General features: G+C 43.3%; 1 protein-coding gene across 4 annotated transcripts in view; it reads right to left on the reverse strand.

Moving 5' to 3' along the window:
* LOC110986162 (glutamate receptor ionotropic, kainate 2-like) overlaps positions 1-25,695 on the reverse strand; it is a 79,238-nt gene that overhangs the window by 21,722 nt on the left and 31,821 nt on the right. For all 4 annotated transcript variants that reach the window (XM_022247813.2, XM_087146256.1, XM_087146255.1 and 1 more), the window contains one exon: positions 12,438-12,599. In XM_022247813.2, the coding sequence (XP_022103505.2) occupies positions 12,438-12,599 (162 nt within the window). The remainder of the gene's footprint in view (positions 1-12,437; positions 12,600-25,695) is intronic.

The following is a 25,695-nucleotide window of genomic DNA, read 5'->3' on the forward strand; positions in this document are numbered from 1 at the left end:
CCAAGCGAAGATGTTACACGCTTGTGCTTATTCTGGCGAAAATTAGCACGTCCGCCGTTCTGAAGCTACAGCAAGTGGTCACATAGTGCCTGCTTTATGCATGGGGTGTAGAGTTTTCGAAAAGTAATAAAGGTGTGGAATACTGAGACTTAAACTCTCTTTTGGATCCTTGAAACGGCAAACTACGTGAGTGCTTGATATCAAGGTACTGCACAAATAATATGGTTCGCGGGTAGGTGGTATTAATCCTATATATTATCATTTTATTTAAAGGAATTTCACAACATATAGGCCTATACCTCCCAAAACGTCTGGTTCTGGTGCACGAGTCTTACGCTACAAATTTTGATGTATCTCTGGGCATCCTCATTGAAGTGGAAATGGCGGGTGGGAACGTGAACGGCATGAAGAAACCAGCTGTTGCAATAAACCAGAGCTATCAAACCGTTGCGAGCTATAGCTGCCAAAAGCTTATTTATATAGCATGCCTATGATGCGCCCTTGCCACTACAAGGCCGATGGACGGTCCTCGGTAATTTGCTCTCGAAGTTCTTATGGAATGCAATAGGAACCAGGGGCTTTGACCTTAAAGCTCAAATGCAGATAGACGGATACACTAGAAACCATCCCACCATTTGGAACTGGTGGAAACAAATTTCTTTTTTGATTGACTTCAAGATTAATCCCAAACGTGCGCGCTTGGTGCATCTGCCATCACTTTAAGGTGTACATGCAATTCATTAACTCGGTCCTCTGCAAACATGTGTCGAGTTGTAAATTTCTTTCCATGCAGGGAAAGAGGCACCAGCAACCTTTACAAAATAACGGCATGTTCAAATATTCGATTGAACACGTCGGTGGAACCAGACATCCACTGCAGAACACAACATAAATTATGGATTCTGTGTAACAAGCAATACGCTTTCATACGCCAAGGATAAGCTATCGAAGGAAGCTTATGGCCGTGACGCGGTGTTGTTGGACGTGTTTGGGTACAGTCACGTTGCGCCATCATTTTCAAAGACCTGTGATATTGCCGCCTCCGGAAATCATGTTTGAGGTCGACAGGAAATCGGTTCTGCAATCTTTTTTGCACGTGATGTCAAAGGATGTGACATCACACAATCTATTGCGAATGATTGGTAAATACCTTTTGGCAAGATTGACAAAGACTGTAAAGCGGAATGAACAAACATTCCCCACAGCCTCGATCATATCATGTGTATTACCACTCACGGCGAACACAAAATTGTTAAAATCGATAACAAAATCTCAAAACTGCTCATGTTTTTGTGTTCTAGAAGAAACTCCTTGTCACGAAGAAAGAAAAACCAACAGTAAGTTCTGTTCAAAACGGAAAATGCAAGCGCCTTCCTCTGCTACATAAATACAGAGGATACTTGCGTTTTGTTTCCGAGGATGAGAGATGCTAAGCCGACCCTCAGTACCATATTTCTTGATATCCAAGCCTAAATATCTTTGTCCTTCCCCCGGAGGTAATTGAATGTTGGCTGCATGGCTTATGTCTAAACAAATACCGATTGCATCGGATGTCTGATAAACAACCACGCCAGTTCAAGTTCAAGATTAATCAGACCCTTCGATTGGCTCAGCCTCCTTTGACATTCACCAAGACAGAAAACGATTTGTCTTCTTCGAGTGGAAAACATCTTGAAGTTCAAGGACTGCAAACTATACGGTTTGCAGTGACGTCGTAAGTCACGCAGGTCTCGGGAAACTCTCGAGGATATAACAGTTCAAGCATCCACAACCTGCGAAGATGTTTGCACAGGGTTTACACTCGGAAACAAACATCCAAATTAGCATTGATCACTTCAGCTGCGTATACAAACTGGACATGGCAATTGTGCTACCTGAAACATTGTTTGTTGGCCCAAATCGACTGCTGATAGCTCGCATCGTTGTGAGACTGTCTTGTGCACACTTCAAACCAATGCGCTATTTTGTTAGCCTTCACAACGACAGCATTTGTTGATTATTTCAAATTTGGCTGAAAGAAAAACACAATAATTCAAACTAAAGCCTGTATAGATTGGCACGAGTTCAATAATTTGATCCTTGGGGTTCGATTACCTTTTTTCAAGGAAAAGCACACAAACAGTGGGTTTTAGGTAGCTTCTGTTGTTTCAGATTTCAAGCAGAGACGTGAGAGCACAGAGATCTGCCGAAAGCACATGACCTCTGTGTGGGCCCATGCACGCCGAAGCTATAGTCTCTGGACTGCATAACCGCTGGCAAGACCAACCTTTAGACGAATACTACAGTCATCAAATCAAAAACTAAAAATGAAAAATAAAATAACTGAAAAAGAAGATCCTTTCCATCATCACATACATCAACCCAGGGCAGGTTTTTGCAAATCCTTTGTTTGGTAATGGGGGACAGGTCAATATGCCCTAAGTGCTCTATAAAAACCGAATTAAGAGTCCTGTGTCTCTGAGCCATTTACGCGCGCGTAATGCTATTAACTGCACAAAGCTTTTCCTAGAAGATCAACTATAAAGTGCAGGTGGGTGCCTTGGGAGAAGGTAAATATGCAACATTAACTGAAGCCGATAATCGATTGATCGTTCAGTCCCTTTTTCGGTTTTAAATAATAGGTTCAAATAAAGTCATTCCTACTGCAGAAATATCCATTGAGTTGACTTTTTGAAGGGCCATTACCGCCAATACCGTTGTCGAAAAAAATCGAATTTTCGTGGAGTGGTTGGTTCTGAGGGTAATCCACTTCTCTTTCATTGTGGCTGGTTCAAAAACACAGAGAAACAACTTGAAGGTGACTCTATCCATAGTCTAAGTTTCTTAGCGATTTACGTACCACTCTAATGTTAATTAACAACACTGATCGCGTCGGAAAAACACACATCGATTCATCGTTCATTGAGAGCGTCAATCTCCTTACATTTCTTGGTGCTTATTTGGACTGATTTCTCCGGTGCACCCAGCTGTGCGGTGTAATTACACTTACACTTTATCATTCAGGCTCCCGCAAGCACAATTAAAAATTAATTAATAGTTCTCCACCACCAGGGCGCCACATGCTTTCTTGTATAAGAGCCTCAGAGTAAACAGGGTTATATTCCGCGTGATGCCGATTGTCTCCAACTAACTGGAGGATTACGCGTTGCAATCGGGGCGATTACACAGCAAGTATGCAGATGCATGGCTGGTCACTAGTGCTCGCCCGGCTGGTTTTAATGTCATCAGCGAACTGATTCCCGCGCAGCAGTTTCAACCTGCGTCAACATGGAATGTTAACTAAGCCTCGTTTTCAATTTCAAAGACAATACAACAGATGCGGATGTAAATAAATCCAGACACTCATCCACTTCAGACTAAGGAATTAGGAATCGTTGTAACGGATGGAACATAATACCAAGTTAATCTGTTCGGAAACCCCGTCTTATCCGGCCGATCATGCCCCCCCCGTCAAGAAATGTCTTGACGTAGGCCTACCCTGATCGTTAGCCCGCAGGATTCATGGAAAAGAAACAACAGTTTTAGAGATTCCGTGCCTTGACGGGTCTCTTAATAGAAAACCCCCTCAGAGTTTTTGACTGTCCCGTTGAAAGCAAGCTGTTTTGAGTTCGACAAGGGCACACCTGCATGAGTGAGCCCAACTTTGAAGTGGCCAATCAAGCCTATTGTCCTGCCATCGCACACCAAGCGCGTGATCCTTTTCTTGGCCCACGCATGCCTGATTAGGTAATAACAGTTAACAGTTGGGCATCTCTGGCACACTAATCCGTCCCCGTTCGAAGTCAGTGTGAACGGGCTTTCTCAGTGGCGGAATTTTCCCCTCTCGTCCTTAGACCTCTTCACTAATAATTCATAGTTATGCACGCATGCGCACAAACGGCCTTGGCCGCAAGAAGTGTGAGCGGGCCATTGAAGATGTACAGGGGTGCGACTTCGATGATCATTTTCTTTCGGGTTTTCTGACTTTGTTCAGTTTTTTCTTCAGAAAATCCCATTAAATCCAAAGAAATTTGTCTATTCCAAAAAATTGGACTTTTTAAGCTTGATGTGGCAACTTTTTAACCAAATGCTTTCCAGCGACCAGTTTTGCTGAATCATTGGAAGCGGCTTAATAGAAAACCACCCTTATCCTTTTTTGAGATTAAAAAATGCAAGTCTTCTCTTGCAGAGAAAAATGATGTCATTTTCCATAATACACATCAGAAAGATTGAAACGGAAATGGCAGATTTTTTTTTCTACAGTTATCTTTCATCTGATTGTGAGATTGCTTTGAGGCCACTTGATTTATAATTCCCGAGCGTCCCAAGCACTTGTACTTCATCCATCATTTACTTCCAAGAATCCGTCCTGACATGTCTCCTATGTTTCCAGCTGTAGTGCTATGTAGGCATTTCCCCTCTCTCGCTTTTTACCGTAGTTCTCAAGAGGGTTGCTCGTGTCAATCACGACATTTCAATGTTCAGCCTCTTTGCATAAAGTCTGGGATTCCTTGATGCGTCCGGCCTACGGCCTGCTTTCACGCAAATGCAGGGCCAAATTTAATGGCTCTGCATAGGGCACGATTTTACGCTGACAAGGAATCCGTTTATTTCACGGAGATCGTAAGCTTGAAAAGTACTGCAAAAGGCATGCAAAGGTATGAGGAAAAATCTGCTTAATCTCCATGCGCGCGCAACCATAAGCACAACCACGCCAAGCACGGCTATGAAAAAGTGCCAGCAAATTTTCTGCCTTTAGTAAACACATCTTTATGGGTAATATTGCCTTGCCGGTCATTTAAGAAGAGTGTATTAAAGTTTTGCTTTTCTTTTTCTAAAAAGGGACCATGCTGTAGTCGTAAACCGTCTTTAAAAGCCTAGTTTGAGGTGGTGTCATACTCTGATGTATAAAAACAGAGCAGTCCCTTTGATTTGTATATCAAATTATGGGTGGAAATGCGTATGTCAAAGGTGAGGAGGGCTAAGTTGCCATCCTCCCCCGTCGTCACTAGCCATGCGTGCAAGATGTGGTTCAATATTACGGACGGCAGACCTCATTAGATAAATATGGGGTTTCACATGGGTGATCTTGTCATTATCTTTCACAGCGACACTGGCCGTGTTTATTTGTTGCAAGTTCAGCTATATTGGTGATGTGTTTAGTTGCACGTTAAAATGCCCTAATGGCCCGTCTGTTTACACCGACCCAAATACTTCCCTATTCTAATGTAACTGCCTATAAATCTTTGATCAACTACACCAGAAAGACAGCTACGTCCAAAATGATTGGGTCGGGCAGTCGACACTCGGAATAAACATCCCTTAACGGCCACCAGCTTTACCGGTGATTTCGTCCATATTTTTAGAAGATTGTTTACGTGAGAATGAAGTGGAGGTCATTACGAGTATCGGAAATTCAACAAAAATGGGAATAAAGAACGTGGACCCTCGGTGAAAGTCATCTTGGTTATCGTTTGCTCCCTCTCGTGTTCTGCGCGAAGTTTGCAAGGCAAAACAACTGCAACATCTCCACACAGAAAAAGGAACGAACTGGAAATTAGTACTTCTGACACGCTTGCGGAGTGGCACGGCATAACGGCGCTCTTAAAATTTCACTTTTTTAGTTCTTGTCCCCGGCACCACCGCAGTCGACACTATAACAGGACAAAATAACCCTTTTCACAGGATCTCATAACGTGTCACAAGGTGTGAAAGGATACTTTGCCTCCCACGGAATGCGATCTGCTGCCAGACAAACAAGCTGGACCTGCCTCAACAGCTCAGGGAAAAGGAGTTGGCGGCGATATTCCAAACATTATCACGGGGCGTTTCAAACGATGGCAGGCATCACTTTTAAAGGCGATGGGTCTAAATGGTCAGCATCTTGAATGCTAAGCCAAAACCTCCGATCTTTAGTATTCCCATTGCTCATTCTGCCTATATAACGTTTCTAATACTCAGCCCTTTACCTTTAAACATCACCCAGCTTGTAAAGAGCATCATCTGGGGAAGTATGGGAACATAATTCTGGACTTCAACGACAGAAAAAAATGCATTCCTTTAAAATTCCCGATAGAGGAGCATTCCTGTGCGCTCTGGCGACCGACGGAAATCCGGCTTAGGTAAACTACCGACGCAGTGGTGTGTTATTAAAGAAAAATTATTGTGGATTTGGGGCCATTCGTCAATTTCATCCAGGCACTCTCTTCGATCTTGTGGCAGGAAGTCGGTAGCATTCCTGCGCAGTACAGTGCAACGGGACCAGGCTGTATCACGCGCATGGCACTGTCCACAACCTCGCTTGGCGAGGGACGGTGACTCAGTTTGAAAGCAAACATGACTCAAGGAACCCAAATGTGTCAAAGAAAAACACAAAACACCGAGCAGTCTCTGCATGCTCAAAACGTCATCTAGCTATACGGGCCTTTACAAGCCCGATAACTTCGAAGATGCCATGTCAGGGCATTGCTTAATAAGACCCGCTAGCTGTGGCTACATAATGCAGCGCAGCTACGGCGAACATGAGGACACCTCACTCGGCGTGTCGCTGTTGACTTAGCCAATGACTGCCGGTATTTTCTCGAGGATCGCGTTGCTTCGAACAAACAGCCAACATTCTGACAGAATTAGACGTGCGGAAAAAAAAATGGCAGGCTCTCCGAGAAGGGGATGCAAAATATTTTCCCTCATGCTCGGGGAGCATGAGAATTCAGGGATGATGCAGGTCGGCTTGTCACACTCTTTTTAGCTGACTAGACGCCCCTGATCCTTTGAAGTACTCTTGCTTAAATTGTAAGCAATGTCTCATTGAAACCATCTCCCGAGTATCTGTGCCTTAAAGTCCTATTAGTCTAGTAACTCAAAGTTTCTGTCAACCACAGCGAGAAGTGATCTGTTTTTTTAAATTGCCCTTCAGCATTACTTAACGACGCATTGTCAGAGACGTTTTGCATTTTGGTATACCTCCTTCTAGAGCTTATAGGTTCGCTTCTCCTCCAGATTAATGTCTCATCCACTTGTTAATACTAACTGCATTTGCGACCAGGCGACAGGTTGAGTAGCAAGTCCTAAACACATAAGTTATCAGCGAAATAAAAATAAAAACACTTCAACACTCGACAGCGATCCAGTTACATGCATTATTTGGAATCATCATTGACGTGTCTTAAGTTGACGTCATTAGAATGCACTTTGAGCTGAGTGAGGCAGTAACAGACACCTTGTCAATATCCCAGTATATTCCAACAAAGAAAATCTGACATGTTGTTGCAGGGACGGATCTATAGTAAAAGAGTTGGAAATCGAATTTCATAATTAAGCTAAAGGCCGCTTAAGGGGCTGTTCATTCCTGCAATGGTAGGGCGGGCCGGCCAACTTTCCCCAACAAAAAGTTGAACGTGATTGAAATAACACTGAACAGGTTTAACGGTCAAAAAACTTCTGAGTTGACGACATCGATCGACTGAAGCAAGTGCCGATCCTGTGGTCGGGCAGTGCTTATCTGGAGGGGACGTGTTAGGATCTAAACTACCTCATCCCCACTGAGTGATAGGTAACACGCTGATCAAGACGGACTATCACCGGTTTTTCATTCTCTAATTCTGAGTGGCGAGACACGGGGGGGGGGCTTCAATCCGAGACCCGTGCACCCCATATTCTCTTCATGTGTCACGAAAGCTTGCATGAGGATGAATGGACACGAAAGCAACTCAGAGGCAAATGTAGCCTCTCTCCTCAGTAAGGCCAGAAAAGGGTGTATGAAAAATTAACTCCCCCCAACAGAAAGCTTACCCCCTACCCGAAAAATTAGGAAGCGTCCTTGTCCAAAAGTTTCATGAACTCTTGCTGGCGACATGTCGCTGTAAGAATCTTTAAGTCATCTGTTGGCCTATTAATCATACAGTGACGTCACAAAGTAACTCCCTCCGTCTCAGCCAAAGTTTGGTTTAAGTCCTGCAGATATCCCCCAGCAACACCGCAAAATCCGCCAATCGAAAATCCGTTGAGTGGAATTACATTTGCCAATAAAGCCCCTTGCACCAAAAGTAGCTGGGCAAACTCTCTCCAAGGGATCTAGAAGAGCCGGCACACGAGCACCCGGGTAATCCGACTCCCAATTTGACAGGTAAGCAGCGGGATTGTGATGAGGCGTCGCGCCGTGCGTGCAAGCCGTCGTCATGGACGAGACCCGAGCGATGTTGCACACGCCTGGCACGCGATCTCCTGGCGATAAATCACTCTACTTTTTGGGGAACTCAGCAGCTACGTATCGAACCGTGGTCATGTTCACTGTACATTCTTGTCCATGTTTCAAGTTTCTTTTTTACCCACAGAAATGAAAAATTTCATGATGACTTATCAATTAACCAGCTTGCAGGGGGCTTTTCTCTTCGTCTAAAGTAAACCCTATGAGGCAGGATGTTATGTCTTTTGTGCATCTTCCCCAAGATCACTTCCAAAGATATTCTGAGTTTTACTTCTATTTCTCGGATGAATATTTGTTCTTGTTGCCCTGTCAGTCAAAAAATCGCCAATATATTCATCACAAAATGCTTTCAATTCTCGCAGTAATGGAAAAGCGTACTTTTTCAAGTCAATCTGCTGCATGGTTGATTTAACCAGTTGTTTATTTTTTTTCAGTTCCAACCACTTGTTTTCAAAAAAGTGCATACACACAATATCAACTATTTCATTCAAAGGGTTTGATATAATGAATCATCCCCTGAAATTCTCCAGTAGCCCATTTCAAACCCACGTGGATGTATCAACAACCAACCCCCCCCCGCCATATCCAGTAAAATGTCGGAAGGAAATAAACCCATTTGATATACGACATTTGGCTCTCAGAAAAAACACAGCAGATCGTTTGAAGGCTCATTTCTTGTTTTCGGGGGGGGGGTTCGATTTTGCAAGAGATGATTTCAATTTCTGCTAGGTTTAACAGATCCAAAGCAAAATGTTTAATCATGGGTAGACTTGCCTCAGGTAAATGTGGCTACTTAACTTTTATTCCAAAATCATGGTACTCATAGGCCTAATAACATTATAAACAGTAAATGAGTACAATGTACTGGCTTTTGGGCAAAATGAGCCGGTGCGTACAGGATGCAGTGAGTGCTTTCTATGCAAAGGTACTCGCACTGTTGCACACATAATAACATTTCAAGACAGGTGTCATGCATTACATTGCTGATTTCAGACACAGTGGTATTGTGTCGAGATACACATTTATGTAAGCCCATTTTTATGTCGATAGTCGAGCATGTGTTTTGATCGTTTCCCCGACTATACCCTTTCCTACGTCGAACCGACGTACGTTAGGCTTGTCCTTAGCAACAGTTTCATATGGGGTGGATGTTTCCACGGCTGTTGCAATATCCATAATGAGAACAGCAACGGGGATAATTCTCAAGTACGGAAATATTCATGACATTTAATACTATTCAAGGCTTGATCACCTACGCCTGGCCTGCTTAATGATCTGACAGCATGCGCAGTTCTGCAGCACTGTTTGCTGTACAGCACCTATTGCCAAGACTAATTTGGTAAGAATCTGGTACTTTCGTTTGCAAGCTTACATCTCAGTTCCAGCACCCCTGTTAAGCTTTTATTTTTCAAAACAGTAACTGAGTGGTCGATATCCTTTTCTAAACTGTAATTAAAGTCTCAATCGGTGTTGTTGGTATCGGTATCGATGGGGTGCTACAAACGTTTAGAGAGCACAAAACATGAACGTGACTGCACGAACAGATGAGGGGTTAAGCCTAAAGGGGTTAAACCAATTTGTTCTCGGTATCGACCGCAACAACCCGTCTCGAACCTTGATCCATCTCTCTCGTAGGGGCTTCTCCGCTACAAGGCCGTGTTTGTATTTTCACATTCGATTTTCTGTGCTGGTCTCGACGATGAGTGAGATAAGTTGTGATGGTAGGGTCGAAAATAACTCCGAGCGCGACATGCCCTGCACAAACACGAGAGACATGCGCATGATGAGGATGCTCCGCATGCGCTGTCTGTTTGCTCCTCAAATTTGGCGGCAAAACAACTTAACCTAAATCTGTGTTTGGCAAAGTGCTCAGATGGAGCTCTGGACGACCATTCTTCCATACTGAAAGGGGTGAAAATGGGTGTTTATAGCTGTCTCATCCGTTTGAATGGGAACTTGAAGTTAAAACCACCGTCCATTGGCGCATTGATGTGACAGGCCGGGGCTGCAGAGAGCGTGAACCATGCGTTTCTCATGCACATACATAATGGGACGTTTTCAAGGCAAGTCGTATGTAACACGCACCACCAGCATTCCATTGAACGGTGACGTGCACAAAACTGCTACATAATAAACTTCAAATTCATCAGTAACGAAGGGCAGTTCTGCCATCCTCAATGCAATCCGATAATACTAAGCTGGAACCTTGCCCGTGCGACGATTTTACCATTACAGGTTGTCTTATTATGAAGAGAATTTGCAATGGCAAGTGCCGTGGTGGATTCCAAAATCTGGGACGAAAAGGACGCATAAACAACGATGCCACTTTGCAACCATACTTCCAATCTATCAAACATATGAGGAGTTTGTAACGAGAATTATTGATTGCTATCATGAATCATCAACCAACATAGATCTGGGTACAACGCTTGATGAAAACGTATGGTTATGTGCTGTTCGTGTTTTTGATGTGACAGACGTGAAGTGTCTCAGAATATTTTTATTTCATCGAGATTGGTTCCCTTCAAGTTATGAAGTCCCCAACCCAGCCAAACACCGACCCCAATCTGTATGGTGCAGAGAGCTCAATAGTTGAGGCACAATGGCTCAACAAAGGATGCACATTAAAATTGGTCAGAAGCTTCTCTTGACCACCTAATCTACCGCCATTGAAAACCCAAATCCCCCATGCGAGATAGGATTCGGCTTCTCTGCCTTTGCGCAGGAGTACTCGATGTCTGCAAAGAGGGAGATTTTGATTACTGCCGCAACAGGGCGCGGGGTTCGGAGGTCTTGAACCTCTTCCCAGATGTCGTCGATTTACTTTTACTTTTCTGAAAAATGTAAACACTAGCTCAGACATAGCCGTGCATCTCAGTCCCCTGTGGTACTACCCTGGGGGAAGGAGCTTGAGCATCATAAGCAAGTTGGGGGGGGGGGTTATGGTCCGACCCCCACCGCAAATCCTGGGTGCACCGCTGATCTTGAAGTGCATTCTCCCACCCTTAGAAAAGGGTTTATAGAATAAGCGGATGTCGGTTTTTAAACCTTTGAAGAATGTAAAAGTAAGACCAGCGTCCCGTGGGGTCGGGGGTTCAGAGAGTGTGAACCGTCACGGTCGTAAATCCATTTCAATACATAGTCATAACGACGTTTCCAAAGGGAATTTTTTTTATGACACGCATGAGCGTATAGGTTTATTACGACGTGCACAAACTGATGCATAATGGGGAAAAATATTTAAAGAGAACGAATAACGAATTTTTGGTATGCCCAATGCAATCCGATTAAAATAGGCTTGAACCTCAACCATATCACAAATTCGGGGGTCGTGTAATTTTGAAAAAAAGAGCAATTACAAGTGTCGTTGTGGACTCCATAACTTACGGGGGAATGGTGTATGGCACAACCGGAAATATTGTCCTGACTTAAATTTCCTGACGAAAAGGACGCATCAATAACGATGCCACTTTGGCAACTACACTGTCAATCTATCAAGCATAATGTGGAATATCTATCGAATGGTAGATTTCGTTGAGTTATCGTGCTTTGTCAACCAAACATATAGAACAAGGAGCAGATCTCGATAGAAGCTTGTGGTTGTATGCTGTTGGTATTATTGAAGTGGACGATATGAAATAACTCCGAATATCTTTTGTATCGTGGTGGGTTGCCAGAGCGTTTAGTCCGCAGCTCAATGCCAAAAATTTCCTGTCTGTGTAGTGAAGAGAGCTTGATGAGAGTTGATGCACTTAACAAAGGATACAATTTATGCCGGCCGGAGACTTCGCTTTTGACCCCCGATCGTAATAAACAAACCCCCACTGTCAATAAAACCCCAAACCCCCAGGGCGCGACGGGGCTCAGCTTCAATGCCTGTACTCAGGAATATTTTGTATTTACATTGTTCCCATGACAACCCTTTCACGCAGTGGGAATTGCTCTTCAAAGGCATAATGTAAAACTTGAAAAGCCCAGTCACACAACGCTACAAAGAGAATCATCAGCGAATTCCCCACAAACAGTGAAAGTATCTCCTAGTAATTCATAGCTGAAATACCCAGTTCATATACGGATATATTTAACGGTTCCTTACGACGGAGCAGCCGTTGCCAGCATTCCTGCCTTAATTAATCGCGCCGCAATCAAAGTAGAATGCCTTCGCCGGTAGATTATTACCACCCCCCCTTAATGAGGTCACCTGCCAGTCATGACGTCACGGGAGCCTCGCCTCTTGCCAAACAAGTCTCACCTGTTTTGGTGGCATCAAAGGTGTCGTTGCTCGCCACTTGCACGGCGTCTGCCACTAGGGTCGTGTCGTTGACGTAGTGCTGGGTGTTGAAGCGTTCGACGGCGAAGGTGAAAGCTCTCTCGGCGTTACTCGTTTCAGGGCTTTTGTCGAAAATTCCACCCACTGATCAAGCAGCAGAGAAAAAAAGAGAAATAAAATTAAGAAGAGCATGTCACCGGTTTTATGACCATTCCATAGGAAATAAAACCGTCTTTCTGATTTGGAGATCAGTCTCTACCTCATAGCTGCTGTCTGACTTCTCGAATGTCCCTACTTTGCTGATCACAAGGGTTCTAAAACAAGCCATAATCAGCTGCATTGGTCATACTCATACAAGATAAAGGGGAAAAACCGTGGTGGTGTTCAATTTCTCGTAACAACTTCCTAATATATAACAAATGAAATATGCGGACCACCAGGATAGCACAATTTTCCACTAAAGAGATTTCCGTTTGCGTAGGCACCATCAATCACCAACGTTCTTTGACAATCTTTTAAAGTCTGTACCAGGCCAAGTTTGACGAGACCGCAACACGAACGAGAAGTCAAATTATAAAGTTAATCAATCTGTGTCAAGCAGGTTTTGTGTAGTTCCGTCCCCAATGGATGATTTGTCGTCACTTTTCTTAACAGGGGACTGTAAGTTCTATGGTTGTTGTGTGCAAAGTCAAGACAGGCCAAGTTCTAAATTCAAAAGAGTGGAAATTAACTCCATTCAAGTAACAATTCACTCCCTTCGAGTGAAACTGGGGAAGATAATTCGAGTGAGATTTCCTCACTCCAATTGTTCAAAAGTTCACTCCAATTACCCCAGAAGTGGTTCTTTTTAAAAGCTTTGTTTAATCTAAATCCAGAATAAAGTTTACTCACTTTGTTCAGTCCTTACTTTAAATCTTTGGAAATAAGAGATAATCTAACGTGTAAATCGCCCGTTTTGAAGGTTCATCTATGAAATGTAAACTATAGGACTAAGTCAGTCATAATAACTGCTGGTGCAAACTGATGTAAATGCTCCTCTCAAAAATGTAATACCATTAAACGAAAGCTCGTCTTTACCACCCCAAATGTAGCGGAAATGTTTACTCAACATGTTGGAGTCGTATGATTGATAAATCATGAAGCACGCTTAAAGATTTGTGGGAGGCGTGTTTCGGTAATAACCTTCATCAAAATGTATTTTTCCAACGGACATCAGAGAAAGCAGGCTGGCTCTGTAGTCTGCGTTCATTTAGACATATCTACAGGTAAACCCTTTTGGATGAGCCTCGGTAATCAACCTTAACCCACAAGTGCGCCAGTTCGGTCGCAATGCACCATGGTCGGTGACATCCTATCGGGTATTAACTTGAAAAAAAAAATCAATGAAATTGTCGCTGTATTTCAGCCGGGCGCACCTGCTTAGCTGGGACAGCAATTACAAGACTTGCTCACTACTTGGCATTTCCCCAGCTGCTGCACGTGTTTTTGTGACTGCAGTCTGAGACTAGTCAGCATCCCCCCCACTGTTTCAAGTTTTCGACAGTGTTCCGTGGGACACTTTTTGTTCTTCTTGAATTATAAATTCTTCGTCCATTCTCTGGATGTAAACGCAAAATGTCTCAACTGCCATCTTATTCAAAGGCAAACACGAAAATTTCAAAACAGCAAAAACATTTGAAAGTAAAATTGACGAAGTACGATTCCCACGGCACCCAATGTTGCCTCGAGTCAACTAATTTTCTCTTGTATAATTTTTTCAACTGGTCAGCGAGCGTAAAAACCAGAAATGGTAGTAGCCACAATATGAGAAAAAAATTAATTGATTCCTCCATGACTAATGCACTTAATTTTGAACGGAATCGTAACATAATGGGACAATTGCTTCCTTTCTTGTGCAGAAATTTAATTAAGGAAACATTGGGGTAAGTAATCACTCATCTGGTGACGAAGGAAATGCATGCGCAACAGGGAGACAAACTCAAGAGCAAAGAGACGCTCATTTAGAAATGACGAGAGTGTAACTCACAACAACGTCGCTTTCAATTTAATTATCCCATCCATTTTCCTCGGGATACATTGCCATAAATGAATTAAACTCCAGATGTCGGAGTAATCACGGTGGTTAGAAAAAAAATGGCTGGATTTTGCATTCATCATCAGTACTGCGTTAAGGTCTCATAAAGGCTACATTGTTGGGCCACACCGGGAAAAATTGTGAATGGGATACTCTGACTAGTCTTTTGAAGGGTGTAGCTAAGAGTGATTTAGCGAACAGTGCTGTAAAATATTGCCTTCCTTAGGTGAGAGTCATGCACATTGATGCGTTAGGCCGATCTGTCATATGCTAAAACACTAGCAGATGCTAGTTTCAAGGCAGCCAGTTATTAGTTGATTCCATAGACTTGAGTTCAGACGCTACTCTCGAGGCAGCCAGTTATTAGTTGATTCCATAGTCCTGAGTTGGATGACATAAAAACAGTTATAGGTACGAGCTTATGTCAGTCTTGAAGGAGACCTCTCTCCATGATTTTTTTAAAGTAAAGCGTGTGACAAAAGAAATTCAACCCAAAGAAATCATGGCAAGTCAAGTCCATGATCATCAATGAATGAATTGCTGTGCAAAGTCATGCCTCCAAGGGTGGGCTAACAATCCGACGAGTGGGTCAAACATCTTTACACAAAAGAAAGTATCGACACAATATGTCCCCCTACTCAACGGATCCAAGCCCTGGCGGTTGCAATGCCAAATTGAGCAAGAAAACAGACACCTGACAAAAAAATATCCACCTGAATCATTGAATGGGTGAATGAGGACAAATCTTCACCGGGGTTTGTCACCCCTCTTTACAAACTATAGCCGTCGGTGTTCATTCCACTGCAACCTCGCACAAGCTCCGTGGTGACAAAGAATTATCGATTTTCCAGTTTTGTTAAGCAAATAATACTCTCCCAAATGAACAAACACTTCATTAGACCCTTCAGAGACCTCCATAACGACACAAGCGTCAAAACATGAACATAAACAGTTGGTATAGTCTTCGAAAGTAACTCCTCACGCCAATCAATCCTGTGGAGGTGTTCGGCAGACGACGATATCTAGCGGGTTTCTGCGGGGTTTCAACACATCTCGTGTCTTCCTACGACAGCTTGCATCACTAGTTCCATGTCGTCATTCGATATCGTTTTGTATGGGATTTGAAAAACATACCAAAAATTCTGAGAAGTGCCTTCAATAATGCGAACAATCTACTGTTCTCCGCGCTTTCGCATTAGAGTCGGCGTCCAATTGGTTTACATCTGTCCCTTGCGAAGGATGAGGCGTCTAATTTGCAAGTCTACGTCTCGTTCATGTTGTCGCATTTGGGGTGTTTCGGTACAGGAGGCTAGCATTTGCAGATTAAAATAGGCCTGCCTTTAGGTAAAGCGGAGCCAGACATGATAAGGTGAGGCCCCTTTTATACAAAGCAATCACATCTATGATTGTGCACAGAGCTAGAGTCCTCGACAAGGCCAGATTTGACTTTTTCTCTTTCATCCATCAGCCATCAAAAAGTTAAAGGTTGACTACTGGGCATACATTTGCAGAATACTTGCCACTGGTCCACCGATCTGGGAGAAAGGCAGCGTGGGAAGGATACCATAGAAGTATCGATTAAAAGTGGCATTTTTCGTAAAACAGGAAAATATCGTTGGGGCGCACCGGAAGCCGGTGCTTGATTGAGTTGTCGACCTTTGGGTGTCCAAAAGATGTAACTCAACGCTCACGCAACACGTCCGATTTCTCAAGACGGCAACCTATACGGTCCTTACGACTTGGGTGAAGATTAGAGAAACTTCAGAAGTGAAAAAAGACCACAGCAGCAGTTTGCCTTCCCCCTTTTTTTCTCCATCGATTTTTTTCCTCTCCAGATAGGCTGGCCACTTGGCTGCCCAATCGATTGCTGACGATCTGAGGTGAAACTCAAAAGGGCATCAAGTCTGCCATCTCAACGACCCAAAGAAGTTACCAAAACTGCACAGTTGATCTCCAACCTTTGATGCTGGCAAACTATTGAAGAACATGACAATGCCTCGAGTATTTGCAGTAAGCCGTCTTAAGGGATGAGGAATCAAGACATATAGAAAGCATTGATACAGCATTTATAAACGTGCATTAAGGACTTAATTTGAATAAGCGTACAGACCTGTGGAACTATGCCAATAAAAGAAAAACGTCCAAGCATTTTGAAGGCTTTTGTTGGCATGCTAATCATTTTCAGAGTAACTAAAGCATCCCGATAATCTTATATCTGAGTTGAATACCTGTGATGATCTCATTGTTATGAGTGTCCAAATGAATGACATTAATATCTCCACAAAGACAAATTTGAAATGAATTGATTATATTGATATCTTATTTGGCAAATATAGAGTGAGGCAAAAGTACGTCATATGACTTTAACATTTTAGTCGTCTTGGCACTTTCTTTAATTACATGAGTTACTGATCATCTGACGTATATGCATGGCCGTACTATAGTCAAGTCACGTGACAGTATCTAAGACACGATGGAGCTCTGTTGTCAAATTTCTGTCCGCCAAAGTGGCTGTCATTCGACCGACAGCAGACTCTCTACGTTTGATTTTTTTATGTATTAGAGCCACCGTCAATTTAGCAACCTAAGTGTTTGGAAAAGCAAATTAAAAACGGAAGGAAAACATGTCACATTGTGGCGGCAATCTGGCGTTGGTTAAAGTACGGGAATAACCCACTATTCTTTGTTACGAAAAAGCATCAACTAGATCAGAGGGATTGTGGAATTAAAGAAAATTACTTTTGCGCAGGCTGGACTCAGGAAAATGACAAACGACTAGGAGAGAACTGGGCGCACGTAATAAATGTGAATAAAATGACCCATTCGGAGTTGATTTGCAACTCTTTTTGCACAGTTGTGAACAGTTGTACGTGACTGTGTACAGTGTGAAATTTGAATTTCAACAAACAATGGGCTTGTTATCCTCAAAACCTGGAAGCAATTCCCGGTAACCATCGATGCTTGGCAACTTAGAGATACCGGCAACTCAAAACGATTACTCTGCTTTTACGTTGAAGAGAAACAATAAATCAGGTCCATTCAACAACAAATGAACAAGAAAAACATAAGCCCGAATCCCATGGGGAAAAAAATCAAAGTGAATCCGTCTGAAGATCAAGACGGGCAATATAAACATCCACCCATCGGGCGTGAAAACGAATCACCTCCTTGACTGAAAGACAGAATTATAAAAAGTCCTTAATCAGAAAAATAGAGATGCCTTCAAAAGCTTCAAGACTTGATCGAAAGCATAAACACTAGGAATGTGTTTTGGGATGGCGGTGGCACTGCCGTCAAAATAAGATCTGACTTAAACGATTTGGTCCCTCAACAACTTTATCGTTAAGGCGGTTGCAAATCTTATTTCGGGCTTAAGTGGTGTAATGGCGAACATTTCCCGCATTTAATGTCGTTATCAGAACGCATTACACTCTCCTTCGATAGCGGGCCTTTCACATCAATGGCCAGCGAGATTATTCCAACGTACAAGGTCTATCCAGATCACCACGCTGGCAAAACTTAATGGACGGAGAGAGATTTTTTCGTCCACTATGATATATTTTCTCATTGACCTCATCAGACTTGCGGGAAGCGGACGTCAGTTGGTGTTTGTTTTTGCAAATGTGATGGGTGAGAACGGGAAATGCCGCGCGGGAGTTCAACACTGCCCATGCCTCTCGCTGTGTCTCTGTCTCACCGTTGAAAGTAATCTATATCGGTAGCTGTAGGTTTGTGCCTTCACCTCTCTCTGTGACGTGGAACTGAGTTCGACTCGACACCACCATCCGATTAATTGATATGAGATCTCACTTGCCCGGGTGAGAAGTCGGAAAGGTGGGGGAAAAGTGTAGAGTTCAGGTATATGCGTCGCGAATGTGGGAACCCGCTTTGTCCAGTTTGATGAGCACTATTGCATGCTGCACAGCAAAAGCGCATGGTGGTACGAGACCAGTAACTCAAAGTCCTAATTTGTGATTGTATATTAGCACTGGTGAAAGACCTGACGTACTTCCCTAAAAACCTAACCGAGTGAGGTCTGTGAATTATTTCCTCCCAGAAAGAAAGCAAGACTCCTTTCTTAATTCCTGCTTTGTATTCAACCAAAGAAAGAAACCAGTGACTGATGACTTGATTTGCGCACGGGAAACTCCATAGTCCAATTTCCCTCTGCCAGCGAAACCTCCTTTTTTAAATTTTAATATAAATAAAGCTGGCTCCAAGCAGGAGCACGCTACGGAAAACAATCACTTGGAAAGCAGTCTTTTTACACTCCGGAGAGTTGTACCCTGCATGCTAGGAAGACCTTAGCAAAAATTAATTAATTAATTAAAAAAAAATTCCATTCAACCAAAACCATCAACCATGTGGACAGCCGGACAAAATACTCCAGCGCGAAATTATGTTGGAACTTTGCCAAATATATCGGCACTTTATCCAGAGAGTGAATTTGCAAAACTAGTCTATTGTGGCGATATATTCTGTTGTTAATGCTCGAAAATTCTATTTCGTGCATGTATGGGATATATCTGCGGAGTAACAGTTTAACATAATAGTCTGTGACAACAGTTGAAGGGGACATGATGTCGAGACAGCAAATGCGTATTTAATTCTAATTGTATTCGTAGATGACTGACGTTTGGCCAAGTACTTCTTGGTGTTACACTTTTGGAACTAATTTCTTCTCAAAACATTATTTATGTCATATCGTGGGAAAACATGAGAAAGTCAGTAAGAATGTGTATAGAACCCCTCCCCCATTTTTATCTTTTTGACTGTGGCTTATCAGGAGTCTCTACTGTAACGACCATGCAATGTTTGTGCAGAGATTAGGTACTTCACAGCACGAAGTTACTTGCAATTTGGGCGTTACCGTATGGAAAGGGACGCAATTACTGATGATCATGTTCGCAAGCGAGAACCGAATAAGAGGTGGGGCTCGTAGTTTCTATTAGGCACGCTGGAGTGGGAAGACAGCCCATCAGTGGTGCACGACAGAGCAATATGAACAGACCGACAGGCAGTAAAATTGTAAGCAATTATCATTTTGATGACATACACATGTGCCAGCAACACCTGAACATGAAATACTCAGAAATTAAAATAGGCCATGGTTCATTCGAACATAGGATTTGGATAAACAGATGTCCTGGTGCAAGTCTGTGGGAAGTGGTAATTTAATTTCTTTTTTCAAAGAATGTGTTTTTTTTCTGGTTACGTCTTTAACCATTTCAATTTTCAATAATAGAGTTTCACACTTCTTTTCTGAATAATAGAGTTTGAAGATTTCTCCCCTTGTTTTTATATTAAATGACGTAAAATTGAGCGTTTGAACTTATGTAATGCCGGCAATGCCTCCACAAAGTTGCTTGCGAGTAAAATAGCATTGTTAATAGCTTTCCCATCATGAACATGTTTGATTAGCCAACACCTGACAGATTTGCTGCGTGGCCCGAATCGATGACAAATATTCCATCCACGTTCACGTGTTGTCTGTGTATTGGTCAACACGGACACTCAATAGCACGGGACTGAGGTTTCGAGGAGGATAAATCAACCGGAGAGGGACACCTGGACACTGTAGCTGACGTTTCAAAGAATTATACAATTTATTTGCTCCTCTTTTTCTTTGTTAAATTTCATTCGCCAAGCTCCTGCCGCGGCGGTTTGGTAGCCGTAATACAAGAGTGGTTGGACAATATTTTAAAAGTATAGGCCGATGCATAACTTGTTAGTCAATCAAAACCAAAGATTTAAACAAAGTGACCACATGTGGGCGCATTATTTAATTACAGACCCATCAACATTGTGACTCAGAATGGGCCATGGAAAAATGTGATATCCTTAAGTAAGCCTTCCTCTTTCGAAATGGTATATCTGATGTGAAATGTAGGCTGAGCAGGTATATAAGATTCATGTACGATATTGTAACAAGTGAAAGCATTAACGGTACAACAGCCCAAATAGCCTCAACAAGTAATAATCGTTTTGGATCGCTTATAATATGTTTGAATATCTGTCAACGGGGAAGGGAAATAAACGGACTCTAATCCTGCTGTCCAGACAATCCGAACAATCGAGGTATACAATTACACCGCAGATCAGTCGCAACAAGACAAAGTAGGTCCTATCATGACTAAGAAAAAAAGATCTCCAAAATCTTGAAGCTCTCCAGACGAGGAGGTTCCATAACCATTCGACTTCCCCCTCTGAAAGCATGCATCCTATCCTGATCCATGTATATAGGATTACTAAGCACTTGTCTTGTGCTGAAAAGCTTGATATGGATCGAATGTCCCGCAGGCCCGGCGCTCCAACTGAAACGTTTGAGACTGTTTCTTACATTTCCCGTACTTGATACTTCGTTTGAATATTATTAACATTCGATATGCATGATCATAAAGTTACGGGTATACCCACAACGGATATAAAGATATTAATTGCGTGCACAAAGCATCGCTTGGAAGTCCCTTTTTTAACAACGTTAGTACAAGTGGAAGGCAATGCATATCTGCAAACTGAATTCGTGCAATGGCATTTCAATTCTACTTTGTTAATATTCCTTTAATTCTGATGACATCGGTAAATTGGCAGCTGGCATAAAACATGCTACAGATTCGACATGATTTACCAAGGCTGCCCTAAACTAAATGCACCAAGTATGAAATACGTTTGGCTTTGTCTGAAGTTTACGGCTAAATGAGTCACGGAGGATTAAAATGATTTTTTCAAATTAAGGACGGGAAAAGCAACGCAGCTGGGAGCTCGCAGATAAAAGCCAGTTTGCACAGTCCTACGTAAGTATTGTATTGTAATTGGACAGGCGTCTTGGGATGGGAGGGAGAGCAACTGGGGGATGTAGCCAGACTGCGGCCGGGTAAATGTTAAGGAGGCACACGGGGCTGCTACCGCAAATTGACCAGCGTTGATTTCCTCTCGTCACGTCTCCCACTTGTCCGTTACAGCTCTATGTTTGGAGGTTTCTAGAACACGCCGGGAAGAAAGGACGTTCACTGACTCTCGATCTCTAAATCTATCTAGCCCACGTGCTGCTCCCTCGAGTGTCGGCGATTTAAAGAAGATCTCTCTCATCAGCTCGTCTCGTTCTGACTCGTTTCACATTTCCCAGATTTTACCAAGACTCGCCGGATAATGCTTACTGGCTCATGCAGTTTTGGATCACTGTGAGTAACCCTATACTTTCGGTCCCAAGACACCTTCGGCAATGGAGAACGGTCATTTGAGTGACTCATCCCGTTCACTGTCTAAAGTGCACATTGATAGCTTTTTCTGGTGATCTGATAAGTCTTGTTCTCACTACTCAGGCAGGGTAGAATACCTGCAATCACCTTCATTCGCTTGGGGCACATGCTAGTCGCAGCTTCCTCGTAAATACACATGCCGATCAGTGTCCGTCCCCTAGTATCTATACACATCATGGTGTAGGGGCAGCGCAGTCTCATGCTGTTCATTCCAACCACATCCGATTTCGACCGAAGACAGTCCTCGGAAGATCCATCCATCATAAACAAAACCTCGTTGACTAAATCCACTGCACAGACTTGAGACCGTCGTCTCTCCCCCCCCCCGCGGATCAGGTTTTATGGCTGCAGCCTGTGGCATGACCGTGGCGACATGCGTATTTACCGGGCGATCTTATACCCGTTCTAACCCGGTTCTGGTCTGGCCATAGTCCTCTTTATGGAAACCTTTGTATTTTGCTCTCACCAAGTGAAGTGTGCCTTGTCTTGCCTGCCAGAAAATGGGGTCAAGTTATTTCAATGCTCTTTAACTGCAATTTCTTGCGAGTAAAGAGCCGTTCATACCCGCTTAAATTACACGCCCTTTGTGGATTAGCAATTTTAATTTCATCATTATCCCGGCTGTTCGAATCTACCATTTTATATACCCATTGTCGTTCCCAGTGTGCCTTCCCATTCATTATACAGTGTGCAGCTCATTATAAAAATGCCAAAGCATGATCCGTAGTCTGCATTTTCATTGAATTGCGGTGATCCACAGCTGACGATTTGAGCTTCTAATAGCACCCATGACGATGACGTCACCCCAAAGAATTCGTTCATCCCTCATTCCCCGATGAATATTTCTGTAAATGGATGCCATCGCTTTTCCAAAAACGCTATCTTCATCAATGTCTTGTTTTGGCCGTGACACACCACTAGCACTGGGAATATCTTCCACGGAATCCTGGGGTCAGCAGAGGGTCGGCAGGAAGTTAGCGACCGGACTCAGACTCGTGCGGCGAGTGATGTATTGCGCCATAATGCGGCACCAACCTGGAGGTAGCGGCCGCACGAAATAGTTACCAGATGAGGATTGGTTTAGAGAATGCAGAACAAGGTTTAATGTTTGGATTGAGACTGCGTTAGTGAAGACTTTTACTTCGAAAGAGTGTGTGATAATAATGACAGAAGAATCCATGCGTTGGCATCGGTGGTAAAGATAGAGGGGTATCGTGTCTGCATAACATATTTTTTGTATGATGTATCCTCACCACATAAGGTTGAGTTTAACGATATCACTTTTCATGGACTGCGATGCACGAGTGGGCAAGGAGGAAGGATATCGACTCCCACAGTAATGTTTTCTGTTGTGTTTGGCGTACTGACCATTGTCACCGCAAATATTTTGTAGTTTTTAGTCGGACGGAGCAAGCGAAGCTCAGGTCAAGTCGTGTCGACGGCGCGTGACCGGCGCGTTGCCAGCCCGCCAGCCCCGCGCCGCTTGAAGCTGATGGCGCTTCCGTTGACGGGACGATTAGCAACACACGGACTCGACACAGAGTCCCGCCTGAGCTCTAATCGGCTCCCAGTGGAGTATGTAATTGCGGGAAAATGCTGGCAGATTCAAAGGGCGGGCTTCTTTCTACCTTCGCTTAATGCCAGAGAGTTCGATTACCTCTCGAGCTTTCTTAACATCTTGAGCAGGGAGCAAGACTACGGAAACTTGTACAAGAATAGATGATCTAGAATTTGTAGGCCGTGTCTTATTTCTGGTCCTATGGTTTTCGTAGCTTTTGGCAAAAGCAAAGACAATTTTCCAGATGCAGCCAACGAGGCACATATGCGCTCACAGTTACAGTAATGCAGCAATGCAGTAATGTGATGTGCTCAATCAATTATGCTAGACTTCCGCATCTTGACCTCCAGAATGTCACCATTCGCTTGGAGCCAATTACAACAAATGCAATAGAGTAAGCTGACCGCCACGTTACTTGACAAATTTGATCTCGTGTCTGAGCAAAGGCTGCAATGGGCCGATACGCTTGTTGGAAAAATTGCATGCAAAATAGTCGTTACGCGCAAACGCTCCATGGAATGGAGATTGCTCTCAGATCACCAACTACATAAAGAGATTCTATTCCTTCAACAACGCTCAATCATACCTCTGCAAACTAATATTAAAAACGGTGTCTAGTTAACAACACCCACAAGTGGTCCTACTCATGACGTAATACTACTTTCTTGCTTTTTGTCAACGTTTCTACCATGGTCTGGTTTGGTTGTCGGTTTGTAACATGTCATGCAAATCATGATAGTGCAGGGTAGCGTTGGAAAAGTAAAACTAAAGAGAGAACCAATCCAAATAGGGGGATAATTTCCGGCCAGATAAGTTGCGCACGCTATAAAATGATTATCATCAACGATGACAAATTGAATGACACAACCTTTGGCCTTCACTAACCCACCGCCCACAGCAAAACATGCGCTGTTAATGTCACTGAGAATCAGCAGGCGGACAACTACCAGTTCGGGTAAAGAAGAAAGAACTCGCACCGGGTACAGCAATTTGTCACGCTCGCTGAAAATTAGGACAGACGTAAAAGAACCGCTATAGATAGCCACTGTCACAAACATTTGCAATATCGAGGTAAGCCATTGCGGAACACGTGCTTTTCCCATCTAACTACCCTAGTCGCAAACTGTGAATGCGTGTCATAAGAAATAAAATGACCAACGAAGCGTTCGAAGGTCAAGGTGGGTCTTTGGAGTTTGAATCAACCGATCCTTGGACATCATGCCTTGGACTTGATAGCAAGGCGTGACTCCGGCCCCTTGTAGCCTGTAAACGTTAGCTTTGTACCAAGAAATCTAGTCCTGCTAGTTACTTTGATGTAGGTAACAGCTAAAACCAAAAATGCTAACGAGATCACTTGTGCGCACATATGCAGCAAGGTATGAGACGGAGAGAACCCCCCTGCTTTGTGTTGGTCATTGTTTCGCAGGAATCTGGGGAATTCCTTTAAGACATCTTGGGGGGATGTGTTAAGTAACAATAGTCTGGAATGTGTATAGGGATTGGACATGTTGGGGGGTACCCCTCGGTCTCATTTCTTGCTGGGTATATGTGGGCAAATGCTTTGAAGATGGCAGACTGGCACCTCAAAACACTTCATAATTGGCTTTCAAAACCCAACAAAGACAGCAAAATGAGAAAGCGACTACGACCACGACGACAACAGACACTTCAAGAGGAAAATTAATAATAATTTACTTGAAATTCACTTAATCATGCATATCAGAAATTCTCTCGTTACTCAATCGCATCTCTTTTCGGGTTCAATATTTTTCCACCACCACTGCACAAGATACGATGACGTTGGGCAGCATGGAAAATGCAGTGCCTAATTAGGGGGTAAGAGATCGCGTCTATGGAGTCTTTGCCTCCACAATGTTGTTTTGATCTGTGGCCGTCTGATCCCTGACCAAGGCCAGTGCGAGGCCGCACACTCAATTGACCGGGCCCTCGTCGTAATGCTTGAGAGGTAAGTCGTTGGCATCACATTCAAAATGACCGTTGCACGGTATTGATTCCAGCTGGCCCCTTTGAATCATTAATCCCGAATTAAAGTTAAGAGGCTCAAAGTAGGCTTCCCAATGGGAATGCGCCGGAGAAGCTTGTGGTATAATCGGAGAAAATATAGAGGATATGATGATAAAAAAATAATATGAATTTTGTCGATCGGTTGATTGGTCCCTTCAGCTAGAGCCGCTCTTGCAGTCCTGACTTGAAATTTCGTTTCGATAAAGTATCGTTTCAACCTAAAGATTTCGATGAATCCGTAATGTCATGACAGGCCTATCAAAATGACGATATTTGCAACAGTTGAACTAAATAGAAAATCTTATTGCAGAAAGAAATGGTTCT

Source organism: Acanthaster planci, linkage group LG15, assembly GCF_054643075.1.
Source record: "Acanthaster planci isolate LZ-2023a linkage group LG15, COTS_SCS, whole genome shotgun sequence".
Classification (NCBI taxonomy): domain Eukaryota; kingdom Metazoa; phylum Echinodermata; class Asteroidea; order Valvatida; family Acanthasteridae; genus Acanthaster; species Acanthaster planci.